The 27,536-nt window shown below is 47.4% G+C and overlaps 2 protein-coding genes and 1 long non-coding RNA gene across 10 annotated transcripts in view; 2 read left to right on the top strand and 1 right to left on the bottom strand.

Moving 5' to 3' along the window:
* Window positions 1–1,123: 1,123 nt before the first annotated feature.
* LOC115803358 (uncharacterized) lies at window positions 1,124–24,138 on the bottom strand. 2 transcript variants are annotated; one of them, XR_004024033.2, is made up of 3 exons: window positions 23,643–24,138; window positions 14,845–14,999; window positions 1,124–14,140 (listed from the first exon to the last, which is right to left on the bottom strand). It is a non-coding gene; the product is annotated as an uncharacterized LOC115803358 (long non-coding RNA). The 2 variants fall into 2 exon arrangements; XR_016395324.1 differs by having other exon boundaries at window positions 1,124–13,661.
* Window positions 4,822–13,490, top strand: LOC111187531 (sulfotransferase 1C4). Its single transcript, XM_022599292.3, is given in 7 exon segments — window positions 4,822–5,871; window positions 8,527–8,652; window positions 9,371–9,468; window positions 9,749–9,875; window positions 10,093–10,187; window positions 12,879–13,062; window positions 13,065–13,490. Coding segments are annotated over 7 exon segments (924 nt in total). The 5' UTR covers window positions 4,822–5,717; the 3' UTR covers window positions 13,205–13,490.
* Window positions 24,139–24,345: 207 nt separating the features above from the next.
* Window positions 24,346–27,536, top strand: part of GCC2 (GRIP and coiled-coil domain containing 2) — a 49,151-nt gene continuing 45,960 nt past the window's right edge. For 3 of the 7 annotated variants that reach the window (XM_089922519.1, XM_022599290.2, XM_089922521.1), the window contains exons 1-2: window positions 24,467–25,465; window positions 26,589–26,656. In XM_089922519.1, coding sequence (XP_089778645.1) covers window positions 26,643–26,656 — 14 coding nt within the window. In that variant the 5' untranslated portion in view covers window positions 24,467–25,465; window positions 26,589–26,642. Of the gene's footprint in view, window positions 24,444–24,465; window positions 25,466–26,588; window positions 26,657–27,536 lie in introns of those variants that run through there. The other 4 variants (XM_089922517.1, XM_022599287.3, XM_089922518.1 and 1 more) reach the window with 4 other exon arrangements.

The following is a 27,536-nucleotide window of genomic DNA, read 5'->3' as shown; positions in this document are numbered from 1 at the left end:
GCTTCATGAATTCTCTTAGCTGGATCTTCTGGATAACTTGCTGCAGCTTCTACACCAGCACTTGCTGCTTCCTCTCGCTCTTTTATGTTACGGAGGCAGCTTCTTTCCTGAAACCTCATGAACCGACCTCGCTGGCTTCAGACTTTTCTCCTGCAGCTTCCTCACGTCTCTCAGCCTTCAAGAACTGAAGAGAGTCAGGGTCTTGCTCTGGATTAGACTTTGGCTTAAGGGAACGTTGTGGCTGGTTTCATCTTCTGTCCAGACACCGAGACTTTCTGCAATCAGCAAGAAGGCTACTTTCCATTCTTATCATTCCTGTGTTCACTGAAGCAGCACTTTTAATTTCCTTGAAGAACTTTTCCTTTGCACTCACAACTTGGCTGACTGGTGCAAGAACCCCAGCTTTCAGCCTGTCTCAGCTTTCGACATGCCTTCCTCACTAAGCTTAATTTTTTCTAGCTTTTGATTTAAAGTGAGAGACGTGTGAGTCTTCCTTTCACTTGAACACTTAGAGCCATTGTAGGGTTATTAACTGGCCTAACTTCAATATTGCTGCGTGTCAGGGAACAGGGAAGGGCCTGAGGAGAGAGAGAGAGATGGGGGAACAGCAGTCGGTGGACTTTGAACGCACACAACATTATTGATTAAGCTCACCGTCTTATATGGGTGCAGTTAATGGCCCCCTAAAACCTTTACAAGAGTAACATCTGTTATGGTGATCTGTGATCACCATGACAAATATAATAATAATGAAAAAGATTGAAATATTGCGAGAATTACCAAAACCTGATGCAGAGAAGTGAGCAAATGCCGTTGGGAAAATGGAGCTGATAGACTTGCTCATTGCAGAGCTGCCACAAACCTTCAATCTGTAAAAAATGTAATATCTGCAAAGTGCAATAAAGCGAAGCACAATAAAAGGATGTGTGCCTGTACTTACACGTTCAACAGCTGGTTAAGTCCGCAGGTGCAGAAACCCTGGATACAGAGGGCCGATTGTACTGTGCCGTTTTACATAAGGCACCTGAGCTTCCGTGGATTTTGGTATCTGCGGGGGTCCTGGAACCAATCCCCAGGATACTGAGGGATTCTGTTCTTGTAACTAGTGGGAAAACTGAAAATAGTAGAACAAATTTCATTGATTCTGTTGCTTAGTTCTGATAAAAAAATTAAGGAAACAATATTTTTAGCATGAGATTAATATTTTCATTAGCAAGAGTAGTGATATTAGCAACTTATCTTAGCATTCCTTTCCTTGCAAGAGCACAGAAGGCTTTCCTAGGCTGGTCTACAAATTTAAAGTCTGTCTAGATGTTTTACACTCACATTCAGTATTGTATACTGAATGGTATACTGATGGTAAGCGGTACCATCGCCACAAAACAAGCTGACAGATGTCCAGCCCCGAGCAGCAAGCTGCAAGGACGCAAATAACTGGAAAGTGCAGACAACACACATCTCCCCATGAGCCAGTGGGGAGCCACGAGAGAGTCCAAAGGGCTTTCCGCTTCCCTGTGTTTCTAATCCCACTCAGTAAGCCTCCGGAGCTTTGCCGCTTTGAAGTTAGACTGAGCTAGCAACCTCCCGCCCACATAGAGCTTCCAGATAAAATACAGAACAACAGATGATTTTTGTAAGTATAAATATGTCCCAAATATCGCATGGGACAGGCTCATTCTAAAAATTCATTTGTCGTTTACCTGAAATTCAAATATAACTGGATGTTCTGCATTTTGACCAGCTTTTTATTCTTCCGAGAATGTAAAGATTCTTGGGGTTTTGTTTTAAGGGATGATCTGAGATTGAAGGTTTCGTGCATCCTTCCGTCACTTCACTACGAGTTCAGAACCAACCCAATCTCTGCAGTTGATTGAAGCGGCAAGTACCAACTAATACACTTCCTCTGACTTTGGTTTTCTCCCTCCTCAGCTCCTAGAGCCGAGCCCTGCAGCAGTGTGGCCACAAGGCCACCGAATCAGAAGGTGGGATGGGCTGTGCGTGACCCCAGACGAGCCCTGGTCCCACACAGTCTGGATGTGGTTCCGGTCATACTGACCATGGCCCTGTTCCTCCTCTTTCCTCCTGACTTGGTCTCAAGGACTGGATAACAATTGAGGAGTTTATAAAAAGCCCAATAAGCGAAAGACTGATTCAAGGAATAAAGACAATTTCAGTTCAATTTTATTCAGTACGAGCTTAGCCCACTTCCCAATAGTTGTCTTTTAAAACAGTTTGCTGAACCAAAATATGTTTTAGACCTGCTCCTTCTGTAAAAACGTACAAACAAGAACCTGTTTAAGAAAAATGACCTGCATTCTGACTTTTCCTAAGAAAAGCAGGTTAGAAAGCCCCTTTGTAATTTTTTCAAAGGGATCACATGTGAGGCCTAGACAAGCCCCTGGTTTGCACCTGGGACATCCAGAGAGGGCAGGAGGGGGTCTCCTCCCCACACCTGGAGGAAAACAGTGGGAAAGAGGAACCAGGAAGACTTAGGAGAGAAAGGGCAGTGATTTTACCTCTGGTGCCTACCGTGTGCCAACACCACAGAATGACTTACACGCCTCAATTCTTACATTAATCCCGTGAGGCTAAAACGGCTCAGAAGGGATTGAGTGACTAGAAAGTCTACACGGGGCAGCTTCAATCCAACCCCAGAGATCTGGAATTCCAAAGCAATGCTTAGCAGATGGAGACTTAGCACCACGTGAATTTTATAATATCTAAGTACAACACTTTATTTAATTTTCCTGAACTTGTGAGAAAGTATTGATATTATTGGGGAAAAATATTAAATGAGAATAGGAACCATCCGTGCACTCATGAAAATTTTTCAGGTTATTTGAAATCTACAACTCTCCCCAGGTCTATTTCAACCTCAGCCAGTCCTCTTCGGGGATGGGGGGCATTTTCTCCCTGTCTCCCAGCCCTCCATCCCCAGCACACAAGGGACTAAACAAAACTGCCAAGATGTTGCTAAGCTCCCCAGCTCTCTACTCTGCTGGCACACAGAACTATAAAGACCATAGAAAGAAATTTCTCTGAAAAGCCACAGATAATTTTCCTAAGTCTTTTAAAATGCATGTGAGGGCCAGGAATTCCACCTGGCAGCCTTGGTCCCAAGCGTCCATCCATCTCCCGACAGCCGACAGGGAGGCTGAGGGGCAGGGAGAGCCCAGGCATCCCCCTGAGGTCACACGGGAAGAGGGGCCCATAGTCATGGCTCATTATTCACAGATAAGGTTGCTGAGTGGTAAACACACTTTCATTCGCACAACAACTCCATAGGCAGAGGCTGTCATGACCCCCATTTTCAGAGGAAAGTCGGGGTGCAGGGGCACAGAGGGTCAGCACCCCGTTCACAGCCCTCGGCTGCCGGGAGCTGGTGCAGGGGTCAGGGCAGGCGTCCGGTGTCTGCCTTCCGTCTCAGACCCCCAGCCTCAGCCACCAGCTCGCCTAACCCCGGCACGGTGGTGGCTCCCAGACCTCACTCCCTCGGTTCTCCAGTTCGTTTCCCTCTTCCCTTCTGCAGAGGACACAGGCGCCAGCCACAGGGCCGGCTGCGGTGAGGACACGGGCAGAGCCCAGTTTCCGTGCTGCGGCGGACAGGGGAGGACACGGGGCTGAGTGCGGACGGCTGCTCCAAAGGACAGGACACGGCCACCAGCAATGAAAGGGGAGGCACCCAAGTTCAGGGACAGGCTCTCCAGAGAGGGGCTGTTTAGGGAGGACGTTAAGGAAGATCTGAAGGTTCAGACGCAGGTGAGCCTGAGCCAGAGGGTGAAGCCGGGAAATGAAGGACAGCCACGGCGGCGGGAGCCTGTGCCTGCGGGAGGCACGGGGACACAGGAGGGGGGACACGGGGGGCATCAGGGCTGCAGAGCGGGCAGTGTGCACACCCTGGGCTCCCAGGTACCGCAGGGGCGCCACGCGGAGGCCCTCGTGGGGTGCTGTGAAGGTCTGGGTGGGAAGTGGTTTGAGCAAGAAGGGAGACTCCTGCTGGCAGGAACAGCATCTGGGGCAGCTGCAGGGTGGTTCTCTGTCAACTGGCTTCCGTACTGACACTGACCACCAGGGGTTAGCGCAGACCCAGAGGTCAAGGGCAAAGTCTTTCCCAAGACCCACACCCCCCAGATGCACCCATGAGTCGTGGGGACCGTCTGTGCTTCTGACCAACCAGCTCTAAGTGTGGAGGGTCCCCATGACCCCCACAGCAGCCATAATGGTGCTTTCAGGACTCACTGAAAGCGCTACACCTACAATTACAGTTTCATCATAGAGGATTCAGATCACAACAGCCAAATGGAAGAGGTGCTGGGAGCAAGGTCTGGGACAGAGGGAGCAGAGCTGCCGTGCCCTATCCCCCTGTCCTCGTGGAGCCTGGGCACGGCACCCCCCTGGCCCGGCCCCTCACTGCGCTCACCTGCCGGGAAGCTGCACAGAGCCTCGGGGTCCGGGGTTCGTGGGTTCTCATGTCACTGGTCACACGGCTGACCCCACTCTCCAAGACCCTCTCCTCTCCCTGGAGGGGGGATGGGATGGAAAGGCCCAACCCTGTGATCACATGCTCGATCTTCTGCCGTGGCGGCCCCTCCCCTGGAACTGTCTATGGGCCCAGCAGGTGTCACCTCGTTGGCACCAACTCAGGTGTGGTCTAAAGGGACTCACGGTGAACAACCAAAGGCTCCAATCACTCAGGGACTTAAAAGGGCTTTTGAAACTCGGCATCGGGAACCAGAGACAAAGACCAGATGTGTTCTCGATTGTATCACAAGGAGAAACAGGAGACCTGGGCAGGTCTGGTCTTGTTTTCGAGGTGGTCAGCCGAGAAGGGTTGTGGTGGAAATAGGAGGGGAAAAGAACTCCGCTGCAGCCAGGAACGATTCCAAGGAAAGGCACAAGGAGGATAAATAAGCACCAAGGCTTTTAGGAAAACAAGGGGCTTACAGGGGATGTGGCACGAAGCTGGGAGGTGAACTCCAGGAAGGAAGAAGCCAGAGGGTGTGTGTTCTGTAGCTCCCAAGTTTTTGCATCCACTTTGCTTCAGGTAAGACAAACATGTTTTATTAGCTGTGAACAGACACCGACTGATACGGACACTTAACAGCCTACAACAGGAAGGGAACCTTCGCTATTAGAGCCTCGTTTACTTTACTCTTAAAAATAACAACGCTGACCCCTTCGGCCATCTGTGCTGGGAGGTTCAATCTAGGCTGTCATTGTTAGCAGCACAGAAACTTCCCTCCAGCCTTTCGGTGTAGGCATGCTGCGTTGCAACCTGTAATCCCGCGGGCAGATTCCCTGCAACTTCTTAATTAGCTTAAAATTCCCAGAAGAAACAATTAATGGAGATCTGTGAATTATTTTGTGGACACAGAGGAGAACTACAAGTGAGGTGGCACTGACTCTTGCTAACGGTACAGAAGAGCAGGGCTGAATGCGCACAGGACCCTGAATGGCAGCCAGGAGCCAAGGGCTCGGCGGCTACATCAGAGCCCCGCTGAGGCTGTTGAGGACTTTGCGCTGTGTGCAAAGCCCTAAACAAGAGTCCCAGCTCCCTGGATGGGCTGGCTCCCCGCTCGACTGCCAGCCCAAGGCAGGACCTGAGGTCTGAGCTCTGCCCTGCCTGTACGATGCCAAGAACGCAGCTCTGAGCTGACTGAGGGTAACACTTTCCTGGAGCAGAAATCTGATATCCAACACTCTTGGCTTTGAACAAAATGGAGGACTTGAAATATGACGGCACGGAGCGCCTGGCTGTGGACTACGTGGAGGGGATTCTGCAGCCCAAGCCCACCTGTGACACCTGGGATCAGATCTGGAACTTCCGAGCCAGGCCTGATGACCTGCTCATTTCCACCTACCCAAAAGCAGGTAGGCGGGAGGGATTGGGGGGAGACGCAGAGGAGGGTTAGGAAGAGAAGCGGGAAAGATGCATCAATAATGAAATAAAGAGGGTTTCCCTGGTGGCGCAGTGGTTGAGAGTCCGCCTGCCGATGCAGGGGACACGGGTTCGTGCCCCGGTCCGGGAAGATCCCACATGCCGCGGAGCGGCTGGGCCCGTGAGCCATGGCCGCTGAGCCTGCGCGTCCAGAGCCTGTGCCCTGCAACGGGAGAGGCCACAACAGTGAGAGGCCCATGTACCGCAACAAAAAATAATAATAATAATAATGAAATAAAGAAACCGACCTGGATTTGAGTGGAAAGCTGTTTACTGGGCAGAGTGATACTGCCAAGACAAATCACAGGTAGTAACTGAAACCACACAAAAAATATTAAAATGACCTACACATCTTAAGAATTTAATTCTTTCTGTGATGTACCTGTTTTTTTACTTCCCTGAAAGTGAGTGAATCAAACAGCCCAAAACAAAGGGGCCAGACTTGCTGCCTTACTTGTTCCCAGCACAGGCCCATATAGCAGAGCCAGACAGGGCACCCCTGCCTGATCTAGGGAAGAGGAGGGGCTTGGGCTCTGCAATGCTGAGCTTGTAAGTCTCCCAGCTCAGGGTCCCAGAAATACTCTCTTAATTTCCACACTCCCTGGTGGTAGGTTGTGAACCTACTTTCTTATTTCAATAGTCAGTTTAACAAAGTCACTGAAGAAACAAGACAAACTTGAGCTCAGCCACTGCATCATAAAAATGTGGGGGTGAGCAGAGAGAAAGAGTTCTCTGCAGTTATTTGTGTATATCTACAGTTAGACCAAAAATACAGTATTCAACTCATACCCCAATTGCACTGACATCTGCTCTCTGCAAAGTCAAGCTCCATGTCAATAACTTCTCCTACATGCTCACACACATGTGCACACACACACACGCACACACGCTCCACCCCCTTTGCCTTTATCTGTAACGATCTGACAAAAGGCTCTACAGGTAGATGGGGCCTTAGACTCACCCGTCCATCGGTGTCATATCGGCCCTGATTTTCTGATCTTACTATCATGAGTCTCTTCAGAATTAAAATTTTCTAAATGTGAATTTCTGAAAGCACCCACTGGTGGGGATCACATCTCACTGCCTTAATTTCACCCACAACTCTTAATTTATTACCATAATTTCAGGACAATGCTTAATCACTCATCTTTTCTCCACCTGCCATGTGTGAGCATTAAGATTTGGTTCATTCGGGGTTTTCATGGGTTAGGGGCAAGCAGGACCGTACAATGCAAACAACACACGCAAAAGGTGAAGCACTTGTCAGCTAAGGTAATACTTAGTCAATCACTCAAAACCTGTGCACTAGTAAAGGCTCTACTGACCAGAGGGAGGAAACAATCAGATCATGGAATGGTTCACACCTAACTTTTTAGCAGAATAGTAAGTGCTCTGTGACTGAGGTGAGATAAACACACTGCAGAACCGCTGACTGCTAGGGGACGATCTGACCCTGAACCTCCAGTCGCACTGGAGTCTGCCCCAGCGTTAGCCCGTGGCTGTCAATTCAGAATAAACACACAAAACGAGTACACTTGAACTTCCTTTGAGTCAATAGCTAAAGAAATATTGGTCCTGGATCCCGTAATGAAAGAGTTGGTGTCAGAAAATATTAGAAGCTAACTGATCGAGGATATAAACTGCAGCTGCTCTCTTGTTTTCTAAGCTGTGCCCCCTGGTAGACCTAGAAGTGCTGAATTGGGAGCATGAGAAAGGGTCTCGTAACCAGAGTTGATCAGCCCAGACCCAGGACTCAGAGCTCAGTCTCCCAGCCTCCTCCTGCCACGGACTGTCAGGTGTCTGGTCAGTAGTCTTCAGCCAAGGCCGAAGGTCAGGTGGCAGCCCCACGCTGGTCAGGATGGGGCGGCCCACAGGAGCTGACCGGAGCTGGGAGACAGAGGCCCTTCTCGGGGGCAGCGGGGGCAGTGAGGGCGCAGCCTCTGGGTCGAGGTTCCAGGCAGCAAAATGCGGAGTGGCCTCTGCACATCTTCTATCAATCAGACCTCTGCCTCCTTCCCTCAAATCCCAGAATGTAAATCAGATCTCAGGACATTTAGAATCTCGGCAGCAAAGGAGCCTAGGGAATGCACTTTTTAGCCTTTCAGGTAAAATAAAGGAAAGTGTGAAAATGGAGACTAAGCCCTAATCATTCATTCATTCGGCCAACATATAACAAGAGCCTCCTCCTGCGTAGCAAGCCCATGCTACGCACTTGGGAAACAGAGTCTAAAGACCACACCGTGATGACTCTCCACATCACAGGCTGGTGAGAAGGACTCTCGTTCTGCCTTTCTAAGGAGCTATGCAGCTGACTCAATAGCGTAACAATCCTGATTAATGGTTGTACAGGATAAAAAAAGAACTATATATTTATGAACCTAATGTCCACTCCAAATTGGAGTCTTTGTATAAAAATCCATATCATACCATATTATGATAACACAAGACATAAACAAAGAAGGATGGTTTCTGAATTCCATTATAAAGCTGGCTTTAAAGTTCACACAGCTGCTCTAACAAGTGTTTGGTCACATTCTAAGAACTGCAGTAGTTAAAGCCTGTGCTTCCTCATCTTCCTGGGGAATAAGGAACAACCTGGACGCAGGAGATCGTGGACTTGATACAAAACGAGGGTGATATTGACAGAAGCCAGCGGGCACCTACTCACGAGCGATTCCCCTTCATCGAGTGGAAAATCCCGGGCATGGAATCTGGTGAGTACGGCACAGCTGCACCTGACCCCGGGCCTAGACACCCACCAGGGATTTTTACTATCCAGTAGCCCTCTCAGAATTCTAGGCATTCAAACAACCATCGATGGACTCCGTGACTATCTTTCTCACCATCTGGCCATCGTTCTAACTCCAGACATTTTCTAATCAAGTTACTGTTTATGCAAAAGTAAGTTAAGTTTTGATTCTCCAATTAGAAATTAACTTCACTCCACAAGGATGAGCCTACGTAAGATAATTTTATAGTGGAAGGGTTTGAATTTTTTAGGTTCTTCTTTATTTGGTTTATTGTTATGCTTAAAAACTGCTCTAGCCGGGCTTCCCTGGTGGCGCAGTGGTTGGGAGTCCGCCTGCCGATGCAGGGGACGCGGGTTCGTGCCCCGGTCCGGGAGGAACCCACATGCTGCGGAGCGGCTGGGCCCGTGAGCCATGGCCGCTGAGCCTGCACGTCCGGAGCCTGTGCTCCACAGTGGGAGAGGCCACAACAGTGAGAGGCCTGCGTACTGCAAAACGAAAACAAAAACAAAAACTACTGCTCTAGCCCAAAAAACCCATTCGTGAGCTACAAGTATTCTCTCAGATGAGATCCACAGAGTTACAGGCGGCCTGGAACTGTTCCTAACGTAGTAATAACAAAGCAGCAAGATTCTGAAGCAAATAGAGAAAAATAATGGGAAGTCATTGAAAATTAATTTTACAGGCTTGGAACAAGCTAATGCAATGCCCTCACCACGGATCTTGAAGACGCACCTTCCCATCCACTTGCTGCCACCATCCTTCCTGGAGAAAAACTGTAAGGTAAAGAGCCAAAGGAATTCAGAGTTGACCCCTTAGAAGGACCTCAGACTGGTCCTCAATCCATTTACTCTTAAAACACTTTGCTTGTTAAAAAAAAAAACGAGTCCACCTTGTCACATCATCAATATGCAAATTGATATGAATGCTTTCCACCTCCCACAAAAGCCAAATCACAGGAATGCAGCATCGGAAAAATTCATCTGTATGGAATATACCCACCCTAACGTAACTGTTGGTCTAATCCCGGTTTTGCTTCTTCCCTCCCTCCCTCTACTCCCAGATAATCTATGTAGCAAGAAACCCCAAGGACAGCATGGTGTCTTATTACCACTTCCACAGGATGAATAAAGGGCTTCCTGCTCCAGGAACCTGGGAAGAGTACTTTGAGAGTTTTCTGGCTGGGGACGGTGAGAGAACTCAGCTTTGTTCCCACCCTTTCTCAAAATCCTCAAATACTCTACAGAGAAGTCATCATTTCCTTAGAACAGCAGGGGCTCTGCCTTCTTTACGGTGAGGGAATCACCAGCGTGACCTTCTCCCTCTCTTCAGGATTCTCCTCCCAGGTGGGTGCTTGTCAGCTGGGTTTCTGCGACTCACTGCCCTATTTCTGATCCCGTCCTGCAGTGTGTTGGGGCTCCTGGTACGAGCACGTGAAGGGATGGTGGGATGCCAAGGACCAGCACCGCATCCTCTACCTCTTCTACGAGGACATGAAGAGGGTAAGGAGCAGGGCCGCCTCACATGTTCCCCTCTGACCGTAAAATATTTCAGTCATAACGTGCAGACCCCATCAGGGACTCACAGATTGAAACAGGGCACAGAAGACGCTACATTTCACTGGCTGCAGCTGTCCACGCATCAAAGAACACCTGGGACGTCATGAGTTTCTGTATCACACAGTCTCACCTGAGCTTCCTGGAGCTCTGGGCTCTGGGACACCTTTTCCTTATAGGCAGAGGATGGCAAAATGAGGGATGTCTTTTTTTCTCCTTGTATGTAGACTTTTAAATTCCGTTTAGAAGGGAAAACAAATCTAGCATATTTTGGGTTTTTTTTATTAGTACTTGAGGAACGTCATAGTTTCAAGAAACAGTTTAAGAAATTATGGCACAGTGGGAAACACTAATGGTTTAGAGTCAAAATTCCTGAATCCCAGTTCTGGCTTTACTGCCTACTGGCAATTATTCTTTGTGAAGATGCTTAGCATCTAGGAATTTAGCTTCCTTACATGCAGAAAGGAGATAGTAATATGCACTCCAAGAGCTGTTATAATGACTAAATGAGGTGGTGTCATGAGAGTATATTGTAAATGGTCATCTACCCAGTCCTTACTGTGACTCCACTGAATACAGGGATCTATACAGAATTACAGTCTCTGTTCTAGAAGTTATAACTGAAAGCCTGGTTCTCAAAAGGTACGTCACAGACAGCTGCATGGCCTCTCAGAGCCCATGCCAGGCCTGCTAAGTCAGACGTGCAGTTTTAAAAGATTAATCGGGGATTCCTGTGCACATTAGTTTAGCTGCATTTCTCTTAGGTTCCATCACTACTGGGCTTTATCCAGTTGTGTCTACAAAATATCTGAAGAGTGAAAAACACAGCATCATTTTTCTATGTTTTTTATTGAGATACAACTGACAAGTAACATTATATTCGTTTCAGGTGTACAGGATAATGATTTAATATTTGTATGTACTGAGAAATTATCTCCATAATCAGTCAACATCTGTCACCACACACAGTGACAAAAATTTTCTTTCTTGTGGTGAGAACTTTTAAGATCTATTCTCAGCACAGTGTTATTATACTGTATGATACAATGTTATTAATTATACAATACAGTGTGATTAGTTATAGTCACCGTGATGTACACTACATCCTAGGACTTATTTATCTTACAACTGGAATTTTGAACATTTTGACCCCCTTCACCCACTTCACCTCCCACCTCTGGCAAACACTGATCTGTTCTGTATGGTTTTTTAAAATAGGTAAGTTTGTAGGATTACATTTCTAGGATTCTCAGAACCATGATTCCAGGGCTAGCAGGACAACCCATACAGGTATCAGTATAAAATTCTCTCCCTTGTGTTTACTTGGTAACAAAACAAAAGTGTGGAGACACCACAAGAGAGCACCGAAAAACTAAACAACAGGAGGGCATACAAAAGGAGACTCTGGTCACATATACACATATGCACTGCTGCAGTTCAGAGAGTTGTCTCGTCACAGGATTCCAGATATAGACACTCAACTAAGGAATATTATGGCAGGGGTTATAAGGAAGGGTTTGCTCTTTTATGACTGGATGTGACAAACAGGGGCCATGATATCAGATGCTACTAAGCTAAGGCCAGGGAAAGTCCATGTAGGTGACGCTTGCCCACATATCGTCATAGCAGTGTCAAAGGAGGATGTGTCCCTGGGAACGGTGGATAGATCCCTGGGGTAGATCCTAATGCATTATGAATGCCAGGAGGAGACTTCACCGAAATGGGCAGTCTAACCTCAGGGTCCCCAGCGCCCTCTTACATGTTTCTGCGATCATGCTCTGGGCTGTCACCTGCCTGTGGTCACTCAGGGCGCACAGTTCTCAGCACTCTTGCTGATTCCTAGTCTGTGTGAGGCCAACTAAATTAAGCACTTTTGACATCCAAGCTTCAAAGCGGGAGCCCATTTTAAAGCAGGAGACACAGTGGCGGGGATAAACGCTCCCACCGGCAACGCACCACTCCTCCGGGACACAGGGGCCTTCCCACACCACAGCGCCCCTGGGCTGCGTCCCTCTGAGGAGAAAACAGTGGCGACAATGGGGCTGAAACCTTCTCAGAGACACCGAAGCACCCCGACCAGCTGGGCACTGCAGCTACTGCCACAGGGCCTCTTGGGTGCAAAGAAGCCCCTCCCACCCTCGTGCCCCCCTCACCGGCACCACTGGGAAAGTCTGGGGCCTCTTCTGTCCACATGAGAAGCAGGAGATGGGCCTCTGTGGCCAGGTCCCCAACGCTGCCGCAACACCTGCTCTCAGCATCAGTCCAGTGGCTGTCCCCGTGGGGCATTTAGCTGGACGGGCTAGAGCAGGACATTTGGGCCTAATTCTGGACAAATCCCTCCGTGGCACGCGCCCCATGCACTGCACATCACTGTGTGGTGAGTGTCTCACCGACACGCTCAGTTGACGCTTCCATGTTAGAACAAGAAGAGCGTAATGACTCCAGTTGATACAGTCACCACATCAAAGTGAGTCACATCTGAAAAGCTGAGCACTTGTGAGACCCGATTTTTTAAAATTTTAATTCATGACATGTTACTGATTACTAGCATTAATTCATTCCAACAGTCTTTTGAAACTATTATTTATTGATATAAATTATCTTATATCAAGTCTTTTCTTTTGACTCTGATCATAGAACCCAAAGCATGAAATTCTGAAGCTGGCAGAATTTACTGGAAAGAGCCTAGATGATAAAGTTCTGGATAAAATTGTCCATTACAGTTCATTTGACGTCATGAAGCAGAACCCGATGGCAAACTACACGTCGATTCCAGCTCCATTCATGAACCACTCTATTTCTCCATTCATGAGAAAAGGTTTTTATGTTTCCTTTTCACCATAATCTTAAAGGAATTGTCCAATATTTCAGAGTCTTTGGGGAGTTTCTTTTCTATAGATAAGAAAAATAAGATCAATAATAAATGGTTCTGGGAAAAAAATAATTTAAGAAACCACAGATGAAATGAAATCAATGTTCAGCCACAACTGGAGAGTGAGGTTTGGTGTCTAAGTCCAACCCTTTGTCCTCACCTTCCTTCTGGAGTTCTGGCTGATAAGGTGAAAATATACAGAATTAAGTCAGATGGAGAAAAGAATCCACTTTCTGGAGGGCTCTAAGCTATCAGAGAGGTCCATTCACTCCAAAATACTTACTGACTGGAGTGGCTACTATGTACCAGGCACTGTTCTGGGCAATGTTCAGAGCAGTGACCAAAACACACGAAAATTCAGGATAATAGTTGCTAGTAGGTACTATGTAGAAAAAGCAGTCCGGGAAAGGGAACAGGGATTGCACGTGGAGAGCTGGAGGGGAATCTTCTTTTTCTTCTCTCCTTTTTCAAAACCGCACGTTGAGTCCTTCCAGAAGCAGGCCCTTCTACCTGCAGGACGCCAGCCACAGGCACAAGCACCGAGCGTGCTGCGACGGGCAGGAGGGAAGGACAAGAGAGCTCCTCAGACCTGCTGTTCACGCGGCCGTGTCACCTCCCGACCCACAAGCCAGACAGGCGATTCCTCCCCCTTCCAGGAGGAGACACTGCCAGGCCAGCCAGAGAAATGTTTGTCCGACTCTGTCCCTCCCTGTCGGGGAGTAGAAATCCTCACAGAAACGGGAGAACAGAGAAATCCAAATCACCCCACGGTACTGACACCCACCACCCCATGTCTGTTTCAGGGGCCGTGGGAGATTGGAAGAATCACTTCACTGTGGCCCAGAACGAGAGATTTGATGAAGATCACAAGAGGAAGATGACTGACACCACTCTAACTTCCCACATCCGATTCTTGTAAGGAAGAAAAAGAACCAGAGTCCATCAGTGTGAAAGCTGATTATCCCGACCACGTGACACTGGATTCAGGTGGTCACACTAGTGCTCCCTGTGTTTGCTTTTGTTCACCCTAAAAAAAGTGACAGGGCTATCAGAGGTCAGGGCAAGGTGGAGGGTGGGCAGGGTGGCAGCGTGAAAACCATGGCCTCATTGCTAATTATCATCACATGTCAATTTTCCACAGATCGTGCGCTTGTTAACGTATTAAAAATGCTTCGGTCATCACACAGAAACACACTAAAATTTACAGATTAAGTTCAAGCCAATTTTTAAATGCAGCACTAAAATGTGTAAACAGTTACTTCTAGCAATTTCTTGGTAGCCAAGTAACCATCAGGTGACTCTGTTTCTAAGTAACTCCAGAGCATCCACCCCAGCCTCTCACTGCAGCCTCTGCATTTAATGGGACCCACCCCCCCAGCCCAGCCGCGCCGCAATCCAACCCGGCCTCCCACCTTAACCTCCCTCCCTCCAGCGCCTCCGCAATCCTGCTCTAATCCATCAGCAACATCCGTTGGTTTTACTTCCAGGAAGTCTCATCTCTACAGCCATCCCCCTGGTTCAGAAGCCTCTCCCTCTTGCCTATAAGCTACCTAACTCATTTCTCTGTTCATCATACATCTGCCAAGCTTGTTTTCCAACAAGACTCATTATATTTCTCTTTAGCTCAGAGTCCTTCAATGATTCTGAATATTTGCTGCCTAGAAGATAAATCCCAAGCTTTTTAGCCATGAATTCAAAGGCAGCTACAACCATACGACGCAGTTGACTGACCTTCCAAACCACCTTCCAGCTGGATTTCATTCTGCCAGGCACCCTCCTTGCCTCAGCGACGAGTCCCCGCGCTGGGCCCAAGCGCATCTCACAGGTTCCCAGACGATAGTTTCACTTTCACCCCGCCTCCTCCTGACGTTTCCTTTCCTTCCTTCCTACCCATCCAAAACATAGACAACAAGTCCAATAACCAGCACAGGTCTCCCATCTTCCTACAGATACTGCACCCTGAAGGGTTGCTGCTCTTCTGGAGTCCTTTACACTTAGCATAACTTTTCTGTGATTAAGATTAAAGTATATCATGCTATCTCTTGGATGTCTACATTGTCTCTTTTGTGCATATTTACATTTTCATTTGTTTATTTTTTCTCCAAGATAGGGACATTGCTAGATACTTCATTGCAAACCAAACGGCAAACAATATGCTCAAAAATAAGTAACTGAAATACTATATCAGTTAAGGAAATCTAAAAAGCCAACTTTTTACATTCTAAGTAGTCCCTGGAACAGCTATCATCTATAGCTGTGCTGTGTTAGCTACTAGCTGCATGTAGCTATTTAAATTATTTAAAATTTGGAAAGATCCACGCACTCCAATGTTCACAGCAGCACATTTACAATAGCCAAGACATGGAAACAACCTAAATGTCCACTGATAGATGAATGGATAAATGAGAGGTGGTACATATACACAATGGAATATTACTCGGGCATAAAAAATGCAACCTTGTCATTTGTGACAACATGCATGGACCTAGAGGATTCTACACTAAGTGAAATAATCAAAGACAAACACCATATCATTACACTTACATGTGGAATCTAAAAAACAAAACAAACAGACAAACAAAACAAAACAGAAACTGACTCACAGGTACAGAATGTAATATACAGCATAGGGAATATAGTCAATAGCACTGCAATAATTTTATATCGTAACAGATGGTTACCTGACTTATTGTGTTGATCAATCCTTAATGAATATAAATGTGAAATCACTATGTTGAACACTTGAATACTAATATAATATTGTATGTCAACTGCAATTTAAAAAAATAAAAATAGGGCTTCCCTGGTGGTGCAGTGGTTAAGAATCCGCCTGCCAATGCAGGTAACACGGGTTCGAGCCCTGGTCCAGGAAGACCCCACATGCCGTGAAGCAACTAAGCCCATGTGCCAGAACTACTGAAGCCCGTGTGCCTAGAGCCCATGCTCCGCAGCAAGAGAAGCCACCACAATGAGAAGCCCGTGCACGGCAAGGAAGAGTAGCCCCCGCTCACCACAACTAAAGAAACCCCATGGGCTTCCCTGGTGGCGCAGTGGTTGAGAGTCCACCTGCAGATGCAGGGGACACGGGTTCGTGCCCCGGTCTGGGAAGATCCCACATGCCGCGGAGCGGCTGGGCCCGTGAGCCATGGCCGCTGAGCCTGTGCGTCCGGAGCCTGTGCTCCATGATGGGAGAGGCCACAGCAGTGAGAGGCCCGCATACCACAAAAAAAAAAAAAGAAAAAAAAAAGAAAGCCCATGCACAGAAACGAAGACCCAACACAGACAAAAATAAATAATAAATAAATTTATTTTTTAAAAAATAATAAAATTTTAAAAAAGGAAAAAGAAAAAAATCTGGGTATTTTCAAGTCTATAGCCGTGGGTTTACATAAATAATTTGTCTATATTGCTTTTAAAATAAATAATTACATTGTTGAATGTTTAGACTATTACACTGAAATATTGTCTAAATGAAAATAATAAACTGTCATTCAAAAATTTTTTAAAAATTAAAAATAAGCTTAAAAGTCAAATATGTAGAGGCAGAGAGCAGAGCTGTGGCTACCAGGGGCTGGAGAAGGGGGAAACTCAGAGATGCTGGTCAAAGGGCACAAAGTTGCGGTTATGTAGGATAAGTCTAGAGATCTGGTGCATAGCATGACGACTATAGTTAATACGACTGAATACTGGAGATTGCTAAGAGAGTAGATTTCAGATACTCATCGCACACACAAAAACTGTAAGTGTGTGTGGAGATGTGTTAATTACCTGACTGTAGTAATCACTTTGCTATGTTTATGCATATCAAATCATGTACGCCTTAAATATATACAATTACTTTTAGAAAATAAAATAACTTTTTAAATTAAAATGAAAATAAAACAGACCCTGTTATATAACATTGCTTTATTTTCTACATAACTCGTATATCTATTAAATTAATGGTTTCCCTGCTTATGGTGTGTCTCTACCACTAGTTCAGCAGGGAGACTTTTTCTGTCTTAATTACAGTTGTACTTCCCCCACCCAGTGCCTAGCAGAATACTTGGTGCACAGAAGATGCTCTGTTAATGTGTGTGGACTGAATGAACCGCTACACGGCAGTAGCCCCCATGTTTTCCTGTTCTAGCCCAACCCAATTAACCACCAGCTGCAGGATGTCCTCCTCAGTCTCTGAGCCAATGGCAAGTGCCAGGCTGACCTCCTTGCCCCCTCTATTGGCCAGTGGAGTTCGGAGACAACCTACCGCACCACTGCTTTGGACCTGCAGTCCTAGCCCAGAAGAGCCACTCTGCCTAATGACCACGGTGCCTGGAACCTTCTCTTGTGCTTGAATTACCCATGCTTAGTTTCTTTGCCAGTTATCTGGAAATAGGCAGAAAGGGACCAAACTTTACCTAACAGACCCTTGCCTGGATCATGTGCCTCCTCGGTGTCTGGGTCTTCAGATGATGCTAAAAATCACCACATTCAAAAGTAGCAGGAGAGTGGGGCTTCCCTGGTGCCGCAGTGGTTGAGAGTCCGCCTGCCAATGCAGGCGACACAGGTTCGTGCCCCGGTCCGGGAAGGTCCCACATGCCGTGAGCCATGGCCGCCGAGCCTGTGTGTCTGGAGCCTGTGCTCCGCAACGGGAGAGGCAACAGTGAGAGGCCCGCATACCACAAAAAAAAAAAAAAAGTAGCAGGAGAGCTTCATGAGGCCACTGTCCTTCTGACACATTAGAGGTGAATCCACCTAAACACACCAGTCCCCTTATTTTGAACCCTACTCAAATTCAATCCTATAATAATAGATAATCTGAAATGATCAGACCTAAAACATGCAGTTGTTAAAGAAATGAGACTATAGGTGCGATTTCTTATAAATTCCTTCAGCTTGACAAAGGTCTCTGTGTCTGGTTTTATTTCATGCAAATAGAAACAAGAAGGCCTCAAGGGCTGTAAACAAGGTGCACTGAGATATCTGCAGAATTCAGTGGATTAGAGATAATTATCTAACGGATAGGACTACACTTCTTCTGAGATTTTAACATGATTTTTTCAGTTTTCATAAAGGGATGTAAGGCTTACAAAGAGGAAAATTTGGTTTGTTTTGGCCACACCATGTGCATGCGATTTTACTTCCCTGACCAGGGATCGAACCTGTGCCCCCTGCAGTGGGAGCACAGAGCCTTAACCACTGGACCTCCAGGGAAGTCCCACCAAGAGTTAAAATTTGGATACTAAGCCAAGGTCATTTGTTTGGGAAAAGTAATTGCATCTGGAGATCCAGCACACAACGACCAAATCTTTGGGAGAAGGGGTTTGCCCACTGCTGCCTTGTTGAGTTTACTGAAAGGTGTACCAGATTAAATCAACAGATAGTGGGAGAAGTGGGGTGAAGGGAGCACGACAAGAGTAAGGGTAGTGGACTGAGGCAAATCCTTTTAATTTCACCAGACCTACATTTAATTTTCACAATAAAGACACAGTGGTATTGTGAAAACAGAGATGTGTTGTTTTTTAACTGCAGGTGCAGAGGGTTGATAGAGGGCACCCACACAAAACCTACATTTACTATGATACCTAACGGTCAAAGACTGAACACCGCTGCTCTTAGATCAGATCATGGCAAGAATGCACACTCACACCCCTTTCAACATAGCACTGGGGGCCTCAGCCTATGCGGCAGGGAAAGAAATAATACATACAACGCATACTTTTGGAAAGAAAGGAATAAAACCGTCCCTCTTCTTAGATGACATGATTGTCTATGTGAAAAATCCAGAGGAAAAACGTACAAAAAGCCTCATAAAACAAAAACGTGAGTTCACAAGATACAAGGTGTTGAGAGGCAGTTCTGCTTGGATTTCTCACATTTCTGAGCATCTTTCAGGCAGCGGCAATTACGGTCTTTGATCTGGACTATCTTTTCAAAGACACAGGGGAGCTGAAACAAATGGTGTCAGCAACGAGGATGTAGAGCTTTCCATGGATCGAAAATCAGAAGTTCACTTGTTTAAGCCCTGAGCAGCCACCTCCCTGCTTAAATAAAGTGTAATTAATATAAAGCCTTGTTTACTGACATGGAGCTGCTCTGTCCCTCTGCTTCCCGGATCCCTCCCTCCACATCTGTCCCCTCTACCCAGATCCTTGAAAAAGAAAGATGATGACGGTATGGGCAACAGTCTCGCCCCCTCCAAGATGGATATGAGTCCGTATGCATCCACGTGAACATGCTCAGGAACACCAAGAGCGAGGGACTCAAGTTTCTACGACTCTGTTAGGTAAAGACACCCAAGTCACCATCCTCCCCGGGCCCTGGTAAGGCAGGAGCACCCACATTCTCCTGGCGGGGTCTGGACAGGGTTCACCAGGAGAAAGAAAGCCAAAGGGACCCTACGGGAGGGGCGCTTTCGGTTGATTCAATGTCCTACTGTCCCTATGTCTGAATGTTATGTGGGAACTGACACGTCACATGTCTGTGCTTCTCCGTCCCCTGAGTGCCAGAGGGGATCGTCCCTGTAAGAAAGAGCCTCCTGTAAAAAGGGGGAGTGGGACAAACCCCTTTGCCATTTGCTACCAGTGTGTGTGTGTGTGTGTGTGTGTGTGTGTGTGTGTGTGTGTGCGCGCGTGTGTGTGTGTGTGTGTGTGTGTGTGTGTGTGTGTAGGGCCGGGGGATTTTGTGGCGATGCATCTTACATTCAGAGCACCCCGACAGAGATGACGGCTCTCAGCTGGCAGGTTAGAAGCCCCCATTTCAATGGCCCTGAAGGGGACTCACCACACCCTCCTAACAGGCAGCCTCCCCAGTGAAAGTCCGGGGCCTGACAACAAGTAAAGCTACTGGAACTATGGCTCCAGACTGCTTGCTCTCTGCCCTACCCCCACCATCACCACCATAGAGGCCAAAAGCCTTACTGGGGTACTGGGGACATTCTTCTTGGTCCTTTACGTTGGCTAGCCCATAAACTGGTCCCATTTGAGTGTCGTGCAGAACGACAGGCTTCACCAGAAGGTGTCCGGCAAGCTGCGGCACGCTAGCTACTCTGGTGGCTCTGCACCCCCAGTAAGAGTTTGAGCCAGAAGTCTCTGTGACTGATGACCGCTGACAGAGCCTCTGGGGAAGGGAGGAGCCCCACCTGCAAGTGACCCTGGGGGTTTGCACTCAGTGACTCCCGGGACTGTTGCCCGCTGCGTCCCCCCTGAAGAGCAGCCATCAGCTTCTCAGGAGCCCCTGTCAAAACTGGGTGACCGACCCAGGGAGGCCTCGTGAACCTCCAGCCTGATACTCCCATTTTGGGGTGGCTCGACTCACAAAACCTTGCCTGTCAAGTGCAAATGGTGGATTCAAGAGCGGCGGCCTGGCCACGCAGGCATCTGGGCCCTACCTGAGAAAGCAGCAGCTATCTCTCCAGGGAAAGCTTTGCCCCCCGCTGAGCCAGGTGAGTCCCTGCACGGCTCACTGGAGCCCTCAATTCACAGACACCCCTAAATGCTGAATGCCTGCTTTGACTAAGCGAAAGCTCACTGATTTCCACTGGACTGCAGTGCCAGCCCTGCAACACCAAAAGCGGACACGGCCCCTCCACCCAGAGGCCAGAATCCAGGCCCCTCTCAGGGCTCTGGCCAATGCCCGCCTTGATGAACCGTGCTCTGTGCTTACTGACCCCTGGGCTTTGCCAGTGGCCTAGCTACCAGGTCTGCCATTATGAAAGCTAGAGCAGCGTTAAAGACACCCTCCTGGGCCGTGAACTGTGGAAACAAATGATGACTGCTGACTGCACTTTCCGGGGCCCTCATGTGGATGTCCACAGAAAGGACCCTTCTCTGATGGGACACGCTAGAACTACTGCTAGTTGAGCACGCGCTGCCCTGGCTGCTACCATCCTGCTGCCTGGATCCACCATCACATCAGATGTGACAACACAGCCACCGTCACGGAAAAGGCACAAAGTGAAGGGCTCTGTCTCTGCAGAGGCTGCCACTGGGTTCCGGACTGGTGACTCCTGCCCAGAGCTGCTCTGGTCTCTCCTGACAGACTGACCTCCGACCCCTCCCAGGCGTTTTATTGGTGGAGCCTCATCACCAGTGACACTTTTTCAGGTTTTGGTGCTGCTGTTTCAGTCAAGTCAGCCAACTGCAGTCACACTGCTGCAGCCCCTGAAACTAGTCGTGTGTTTGGTTTTGTGGAGCTTGCAACCTGAACATAGCATGCCTTTTACCAAAAAAGCAGCTCGACAATGGCTGACCGGGGGGTATTCAATGGAGCTCCCGTGCTCCCTGCCTTCCGCAGACATTTGATATTGTTAAGCATTGAGATGGCCTCTGTAAAAATCAACTCAAAAAGGGTTTGACTGCTTCCCTCACATCCTGGTCTGCACACCTTACCAAGGCAGGTGGTCACTAAATGTGGCTATCCCCAAAAGATGCCCTCTGCCACTTGCCGGGTAATGATCAGGATGAACAGTTGGCAGTTCCTTAAAAAGTTAAACATATACTTACCACAGAGCCCAGCAATTTCCCCTCCTAGGTCTGTACCCTAGAGAAATAAAAACTTATGTCCACACAAAACTCTGGATGTGAATGTTTATAGTGGCTCTATTCATAATTACCCCAAAACTCGAAACGAACCCAAATGTCCTGCAGTTGGTGAATGGATAAATAACGGCACATCCGTACAATGAGTATCAGTTAGTGATGAAAGGGAACAAATTATTGACAAATGAGACAACCTGAACGAATCTCAAAGGCATTTTGCTGAGGAAAAGAAACCTGTCTCAAAAGGTTTGTTTCCATTTATATGACATTCATGAATGACAAAGTGATAGTGATGAAGAACAGATGATGGTTGTCAGAGATTAGGGATGGGAGGCGTGTCAGCCACGATGGGGTGGGGTGAGGGTAATGAAACTATTCTGTGGACTGATTATGCCCGTGATTACAAGAGTCTGTACATGTATTAAAATTCAAAGAACTGTATGCCAAAAGAAAATATTACCGTACGTTAATTGAAAAAATAAAAGGTGGGGAGGACTTCAAAAATGCCAAATTTCTTATTCCTTTTTTTTTTTTTTTTTTTGCGGTACGCGGGCCTGTCACTGTTGTGGCCTCTCCCGTTGTGGAGCACAGGCTCCTGATGCGCAGGCCCAGCGGCCATGGCTCACGGGCCCAGCCGCTCCGCGGCACGTGGGATCTTCCCCGACCGGGGCACAAACCCGCATTCCCTGCATCGGCAGGCAGACTCCCAACCACTGTGCCCCCAGGGAAGCCCTCTTATTCCTTTTTCTATTGAGCTATAATTGACATATAACGTTAGTTTCAGGTGTACAATATAATGATTTGATATTTGTATGTATTGCGAAATGATCATCACAATAAGTCTAATAAATATCCATCATTTTTTCCGTGTGATGAGAACTTTTAAGATCGACTCTCTCAGCAACTTTCAAGTATACAGTAGAGTCTTATTAACTGTAGTCACCATGCTGTGCACAACATCCCCCAGACTTATTTGCCTCATAAATCAGAGTTTGTACTTTTCGACCCCCTTCACCCATCTTGCCCACTCCCACACCCTGCCTCTGCCACACCAATCTCTTCTCTGTATCTATGAGTTCAGTTGTTTGGGGGTTTTTTTGGTTTTGTTTTATAAAATGTCAAAAATGTCCAAAGTTTGACCAAAATGTCCATTTTATAAAAGACAAAGAAAGACTGTGGAAATGTTCCAGATTAAAGAAACCTAAAGAGATGTGACAATTAAATGCAAAACCTGATTCTAGCCTGGATCTCATACTGGAAGGGAAAATAAAATGCTATAACGTCCTTGATGTTAATAGATACAACAAAAGCCCTGTAGTCTTAGTTCTAAGTTTCCTCAAAACCCAGAAGAAAATGACCAGTGATCTTAGGTTCTGTCCTGCTGATCGGTTTCTGTATCAATTAATTCCTAGATTCAATTAAGTCTGCATGCAGTGCAGTGCATGAATATATATACAAGGCAATGGACTAGATGGAGAGGGGGCAACAGAAAGTCCTCTTTTTCTCCAAAAGGTGCTCAAAGTCTCGAGTTTCACCAACACTACCCGCCAACGCATTTAGTCACTCTTCCTTAACGGTATTCACTGCCACGTAAACATTGAGAACTTTGGTGGCCTTTAGGAATTACTCGTGATTTTTCTAAAAAGCTGTCTGAGGCTGTTTTTCTAGTCCCGAGGAAAGTCACTCATTTTACAACCCCGCCCAGTGTCCAGATTTACGGGCATTTTCCGAAGCCAGCTCACTGCAGGACGATCCTTTCCCCAAGCTGGCGAACTTCATCCCACGACCTGCGTCAGGGCGTCACAAGTGACAAGTGACAGCCAGTGCCAGGCTGGTGGCTCACGGAGCGGAGGGGAGGCACCGGCTGCGGCAGCACGTCTTTGCCCCGACCATCCTGGCGCCGCCCGTCCCCCCCCGTCCCCAGGCCGCCTCCCTCCCCCGGCCAGCGTCCCCACACTCGGGCCTGTTTCCTCAGTCCCGCTCAAAGAAAGAGCTACCGGGACTACTCACCGTCCAGGAGGAGGGCCGGTGTCCAGGCTGCCAGGCGGGACAGCGCTCCTGCTCTGCGGTCACCCACTCGCCTCAGGAACAGCTGCGCCTCGTCCCCTAGGCCACCTGCAGCCGCAGGGCACAGCCACGCGCCCGTTCCGAGGCTAAGGGCGTCTGGGGGAACTGAGGGGGGCTGAAGGGACACCTGAGGGCACAGGAAAAGGACAGGAGATAAGACAGGTGAGGGACAGCTGAAGCACAGGTGAGGGACAGGAGAGGGAACAGGAGATGGGACAGCTAAGGGGACAGATGACGGGACAGGAGACTAGGGCGGCCTCCTGAGCGCGCGCGGCCCGACAGCGCCCGATCCTCCCAGGAGGGGCCGGGACCCCCACTGCCCCAGTGGCGCGCCGGGCCCCGCCCACGGGCCCGACATGCCACGCCACGCCCCCTCGCGGGCCGGCCCGGGGGCGAGGCGGAGCGCGCGGGGAGCCACCTCCCGAGGCGGAAGCGGAAGCGCCGCCGGGCCGCGGCCTTGGAGACGCGGGGGCGGGGCCAGCGGAGAAGCGCGACCTTTGACCCGCGGCGGGGCTCCGTGGGAGTCAGCGGGCGGAAGTGCGGGCTGCGGGTGGCCATGGAGGTAACGCGGGGGCCCGGGGGCCGAGGGACCACCGCCCCTCCCTGCCTGCCTCCCCGCCTGCCCTCCCCGCCTGCCGGGGTCCGCACAGCCGCATGTGACCGGCTGGCTTTCGTTGTGTTTTGCAGGAGCCTGTTCACGACGGGGTGGCCTCGCCGGCCGCTCCTGGGACCGGGAAATCCAAGGTGAAGAGACGCTGGAGCGGCGGGGTCTTGCCGGGAGGGGAGGGGGCTCCCTGGGGGACAACTTTCCTCCGGGCTCTCGGCCTGAGCTGTCACCGTCACGCGTTTAGTCTCTCCTCTCGGAACTCCCCGGTGTGACGCCTGAGTTCGTCTCTTTGCCGCCCGGCTCAGCGCTGCTGAGAGATTCCGCAAGTTCCCAACGTTAGATGAAGCCGTCTGGCTTGTGAGGTCCGAGCGGGGGGCGGGCGTCGCGGTCTCGGCTCTGCCTGCGCCTCCGCTGATGTGAGCCATGTGAGCACAGGTCACCGCTGGGGCCCTGAACGGGCGCCCAGGAGATGGGGACTTGCCGCCGAGGTTTATTGTTTCAAGCTGACTTTGAGACACTCGCCCAAACACTCGACTGCATTGAAGCTTCACGGTAACCGTGAGATAAATAATGTGGTTATGCCAGCTTTATGCCTAAGAAAACTGAGCCCGCAGGGGTTAAGGAACTTTCCCTGATTTTTAGGTAAAGCCTAAACGCACCCTGATTCATCTTATCGCTGTAATTAGGCTTACGTGTTTTCATGTGGCCAGAGACTCCTTTCAGCCTTGAATAGGACGAAGCAATTTTACAGATCTAAGGAACTTTACGTAGAATTAGTCGCAGTTCCCTCATTTTGCAATTAAATCAAAATCTAGAAAGTGTCTTAACCTGTAACAAGGATATCTGTAACGTAAGAGGATACGTGCGATTTTCTCTACATTTCATAATAGTTGCCGAGCTAGTAATTATTGAGTGAAACTTGCATTTGCTAATCTTAAAAAATGTGGTGCTTGGTTGACATAAAGATCTATTCAGTAGGATGTTTTCTATTTTTAGGCAGACTTTATGTTTCTTTTTTGTGGTATAGTAGAAACATGAATTCTTCCTAATTGGTCACGTCACTGACTCTTCCAGCTGGAAACATTGCCCAAGGAGGAGCTTATCAAGTTTGCCAAGAAGCAGATGATGCTAATACAGAAAGCTAAATCAAGATGTGCAGGTATTGGGTTGGAAGTGTTCGTCTTGACCGCAATCTTGTTTAATCAGGGTTACAACTCTTAGTTTTGTAATAGTACATTGGCTTGTTTTGTTTATCAGCGAATCCAATAATACTAGCCTAGTGGAATCTGTTATTACTTAGCATTGTAAACTTTGCTTCTGATATTTCTTATTATCTCATATCCCTAAACTGCAGTTACCTTTGAATTAATAAAGTCAGGGAGGAGGATTTTAAAAACAGTTTGTTAAAGTTCAGCACTTTTTTTTTCCTCATGTGGATCGTATATTCTTCTGAGTAAAGCATTTTTTCCTAGAGTTGCCAGTTGAAGTGTTAGAGACATGAAGTTCTGAGCCCAAGGAAGTAAGAAGAGGCCCCAAGTAAAGTAGTAAAAGATTTCTGTTCCTGGAATTTTGAAATATATTTATTTACTGAAGTTGGTTGATTGCCTATTCAGTTTCCCTTTCTTTATATTCCAAAAAGACAAAGATATTAGTATCCTTTTTTAATATGTGTAGGTGAGTTCTTGAATTTTCAGTAACTTAACTGCCCTGCCTAAAAGCCAAGACTTATTTACTACTAGAAAAGGTCAAACTGTGTTTCTGGAGGTTGGATCAGCTTATGATAAGAGAGTAATTTATTTGGAAAGATGTTCTAGGCTCCAGACCTAGACATGAGTTGATGAAATAGATTAACATGTACGTTTAATACGAGGTTAGTTGTTGCTTTAAGATTATACAGTAAGAAGTTATTTACAGCTGAAATAATGTCTGGGATTTGCTTCAAAAATATCAGGATGCATAAGACAAGAGGGGAAGGAGGAAATGAATACAGGTTGGGATGAAACAAGGTTGGTCATGTAGTAATTATTAAAGCAAGACGATGGAGCATAGAGATTAATCGCACTATTCTCTCTGGGTTTTTTTAATTTGTTTGGAATTTTCCATAATAAAAAGGAAAATAAAAGGTAATGCTGGGTGAACTTAGTGCTTTCTCAACATATCTGCTGCTTCTTAAATGTATTCTAATTTATAGTGATTTTTTTTAAGAATGTACTTATCACTTGAGCCAGTAATTATTTTCTTCATTTCTGAACTAGTATCTTCTTATTTTTTTAATTGTTTAGAATTGGAGAAAGAAATTGAAGAATTGAGATCGAAAGCTGTTGCTGGAGGAACTGATGATATTGTTAAGGTAATGAAACAGTTGTAGTATTGCTTTAATTTTCACTTCTTTACTTAGAGGAGATGGCCTGATGATAAGTCGGATTTCCTTGAGGGCTGTCAGCCTGCTTGAGCACTCTCTGGCTTCCGTGCCTTTTGTTCCACTTCCTCTCTGCCCTTGGTTCCACTCTTCACCTTTCTGGTTGACTGTAAAAAGAGAGGTGAATGACCTCTGCGTCCCTTTCTGTTCTGAAGTGGTATTACTTTCTGTCCTTTCATCCTTTACACACTGTAATTATGGTTATTCCTTCAGTCTCAGGCCTGCTGTTCCCTCTCCCTATCAGAAAACCCAGCCACGCTCAGGACTTTGATGATTCTCTCCATTCCCATGGTTCTTTGTTAAACACATCATGTCTTACTTGCTAACCGTACTTACCTTGATAACCCGTAACTGGGCTCTCGTTCTCTTTTACTTCTACATACTCTCGTCAGATGATAGAATGTTGTTTTTATATTGTTATTCCCTGTTTAAGATCCTGAGTTGCTCATTCTTACTTATGTGCCCTTAATGTAATTAAATGCTTTTCCTTCCCCCACTTGGCCTACCTTCTTTAAAGTTTTTTTGCTTTTCAAAGCTCTGCAGAAATTTTTTTCCTTGCTTTTGCATGTTTGTAATTTGAGTCATAGTATCTATCTATTCTTTGATTATATGTTATCTTAGTGTCCCAACTTGTGAGCCATGCACAATTGAGGGACTCTCATGAAGCTACTACCAGGAGTCTTTAAATCGCTGCGCATACCTTGCACTACCATTTTGTTCTTCATTTAGCTAGAACAGTGTATGAATCCTGAATGGTGTGCACAAATACCATTTGGATTCGTAATGCGCCGATTGGTTGAAGCATTACTGA

The sequence above is a fragment of the Delphinapterus leucas genome, chromosome 13 (assembly GCF_059928025.1).
Source record: "Delphinapterus leucas isolate spDelLeu-1000000601 "Yukka" chromosome 13, BTC_Dleu_Yukka2, whole genome shotgun sequence".
In the NCBI taxonomy this organism is placed as follows: domain Eukaryota; kingdom Metazoa; phylum Chordata; class Mammalia; order Artiodactyla; family Monodontidae; genus Delphinapterus; species Delphinapterus leucas.
Note: the sequence above shows the minus strand (reverse complement) of the source record. Positions and strands in the feature narration are given on the sequence as shown.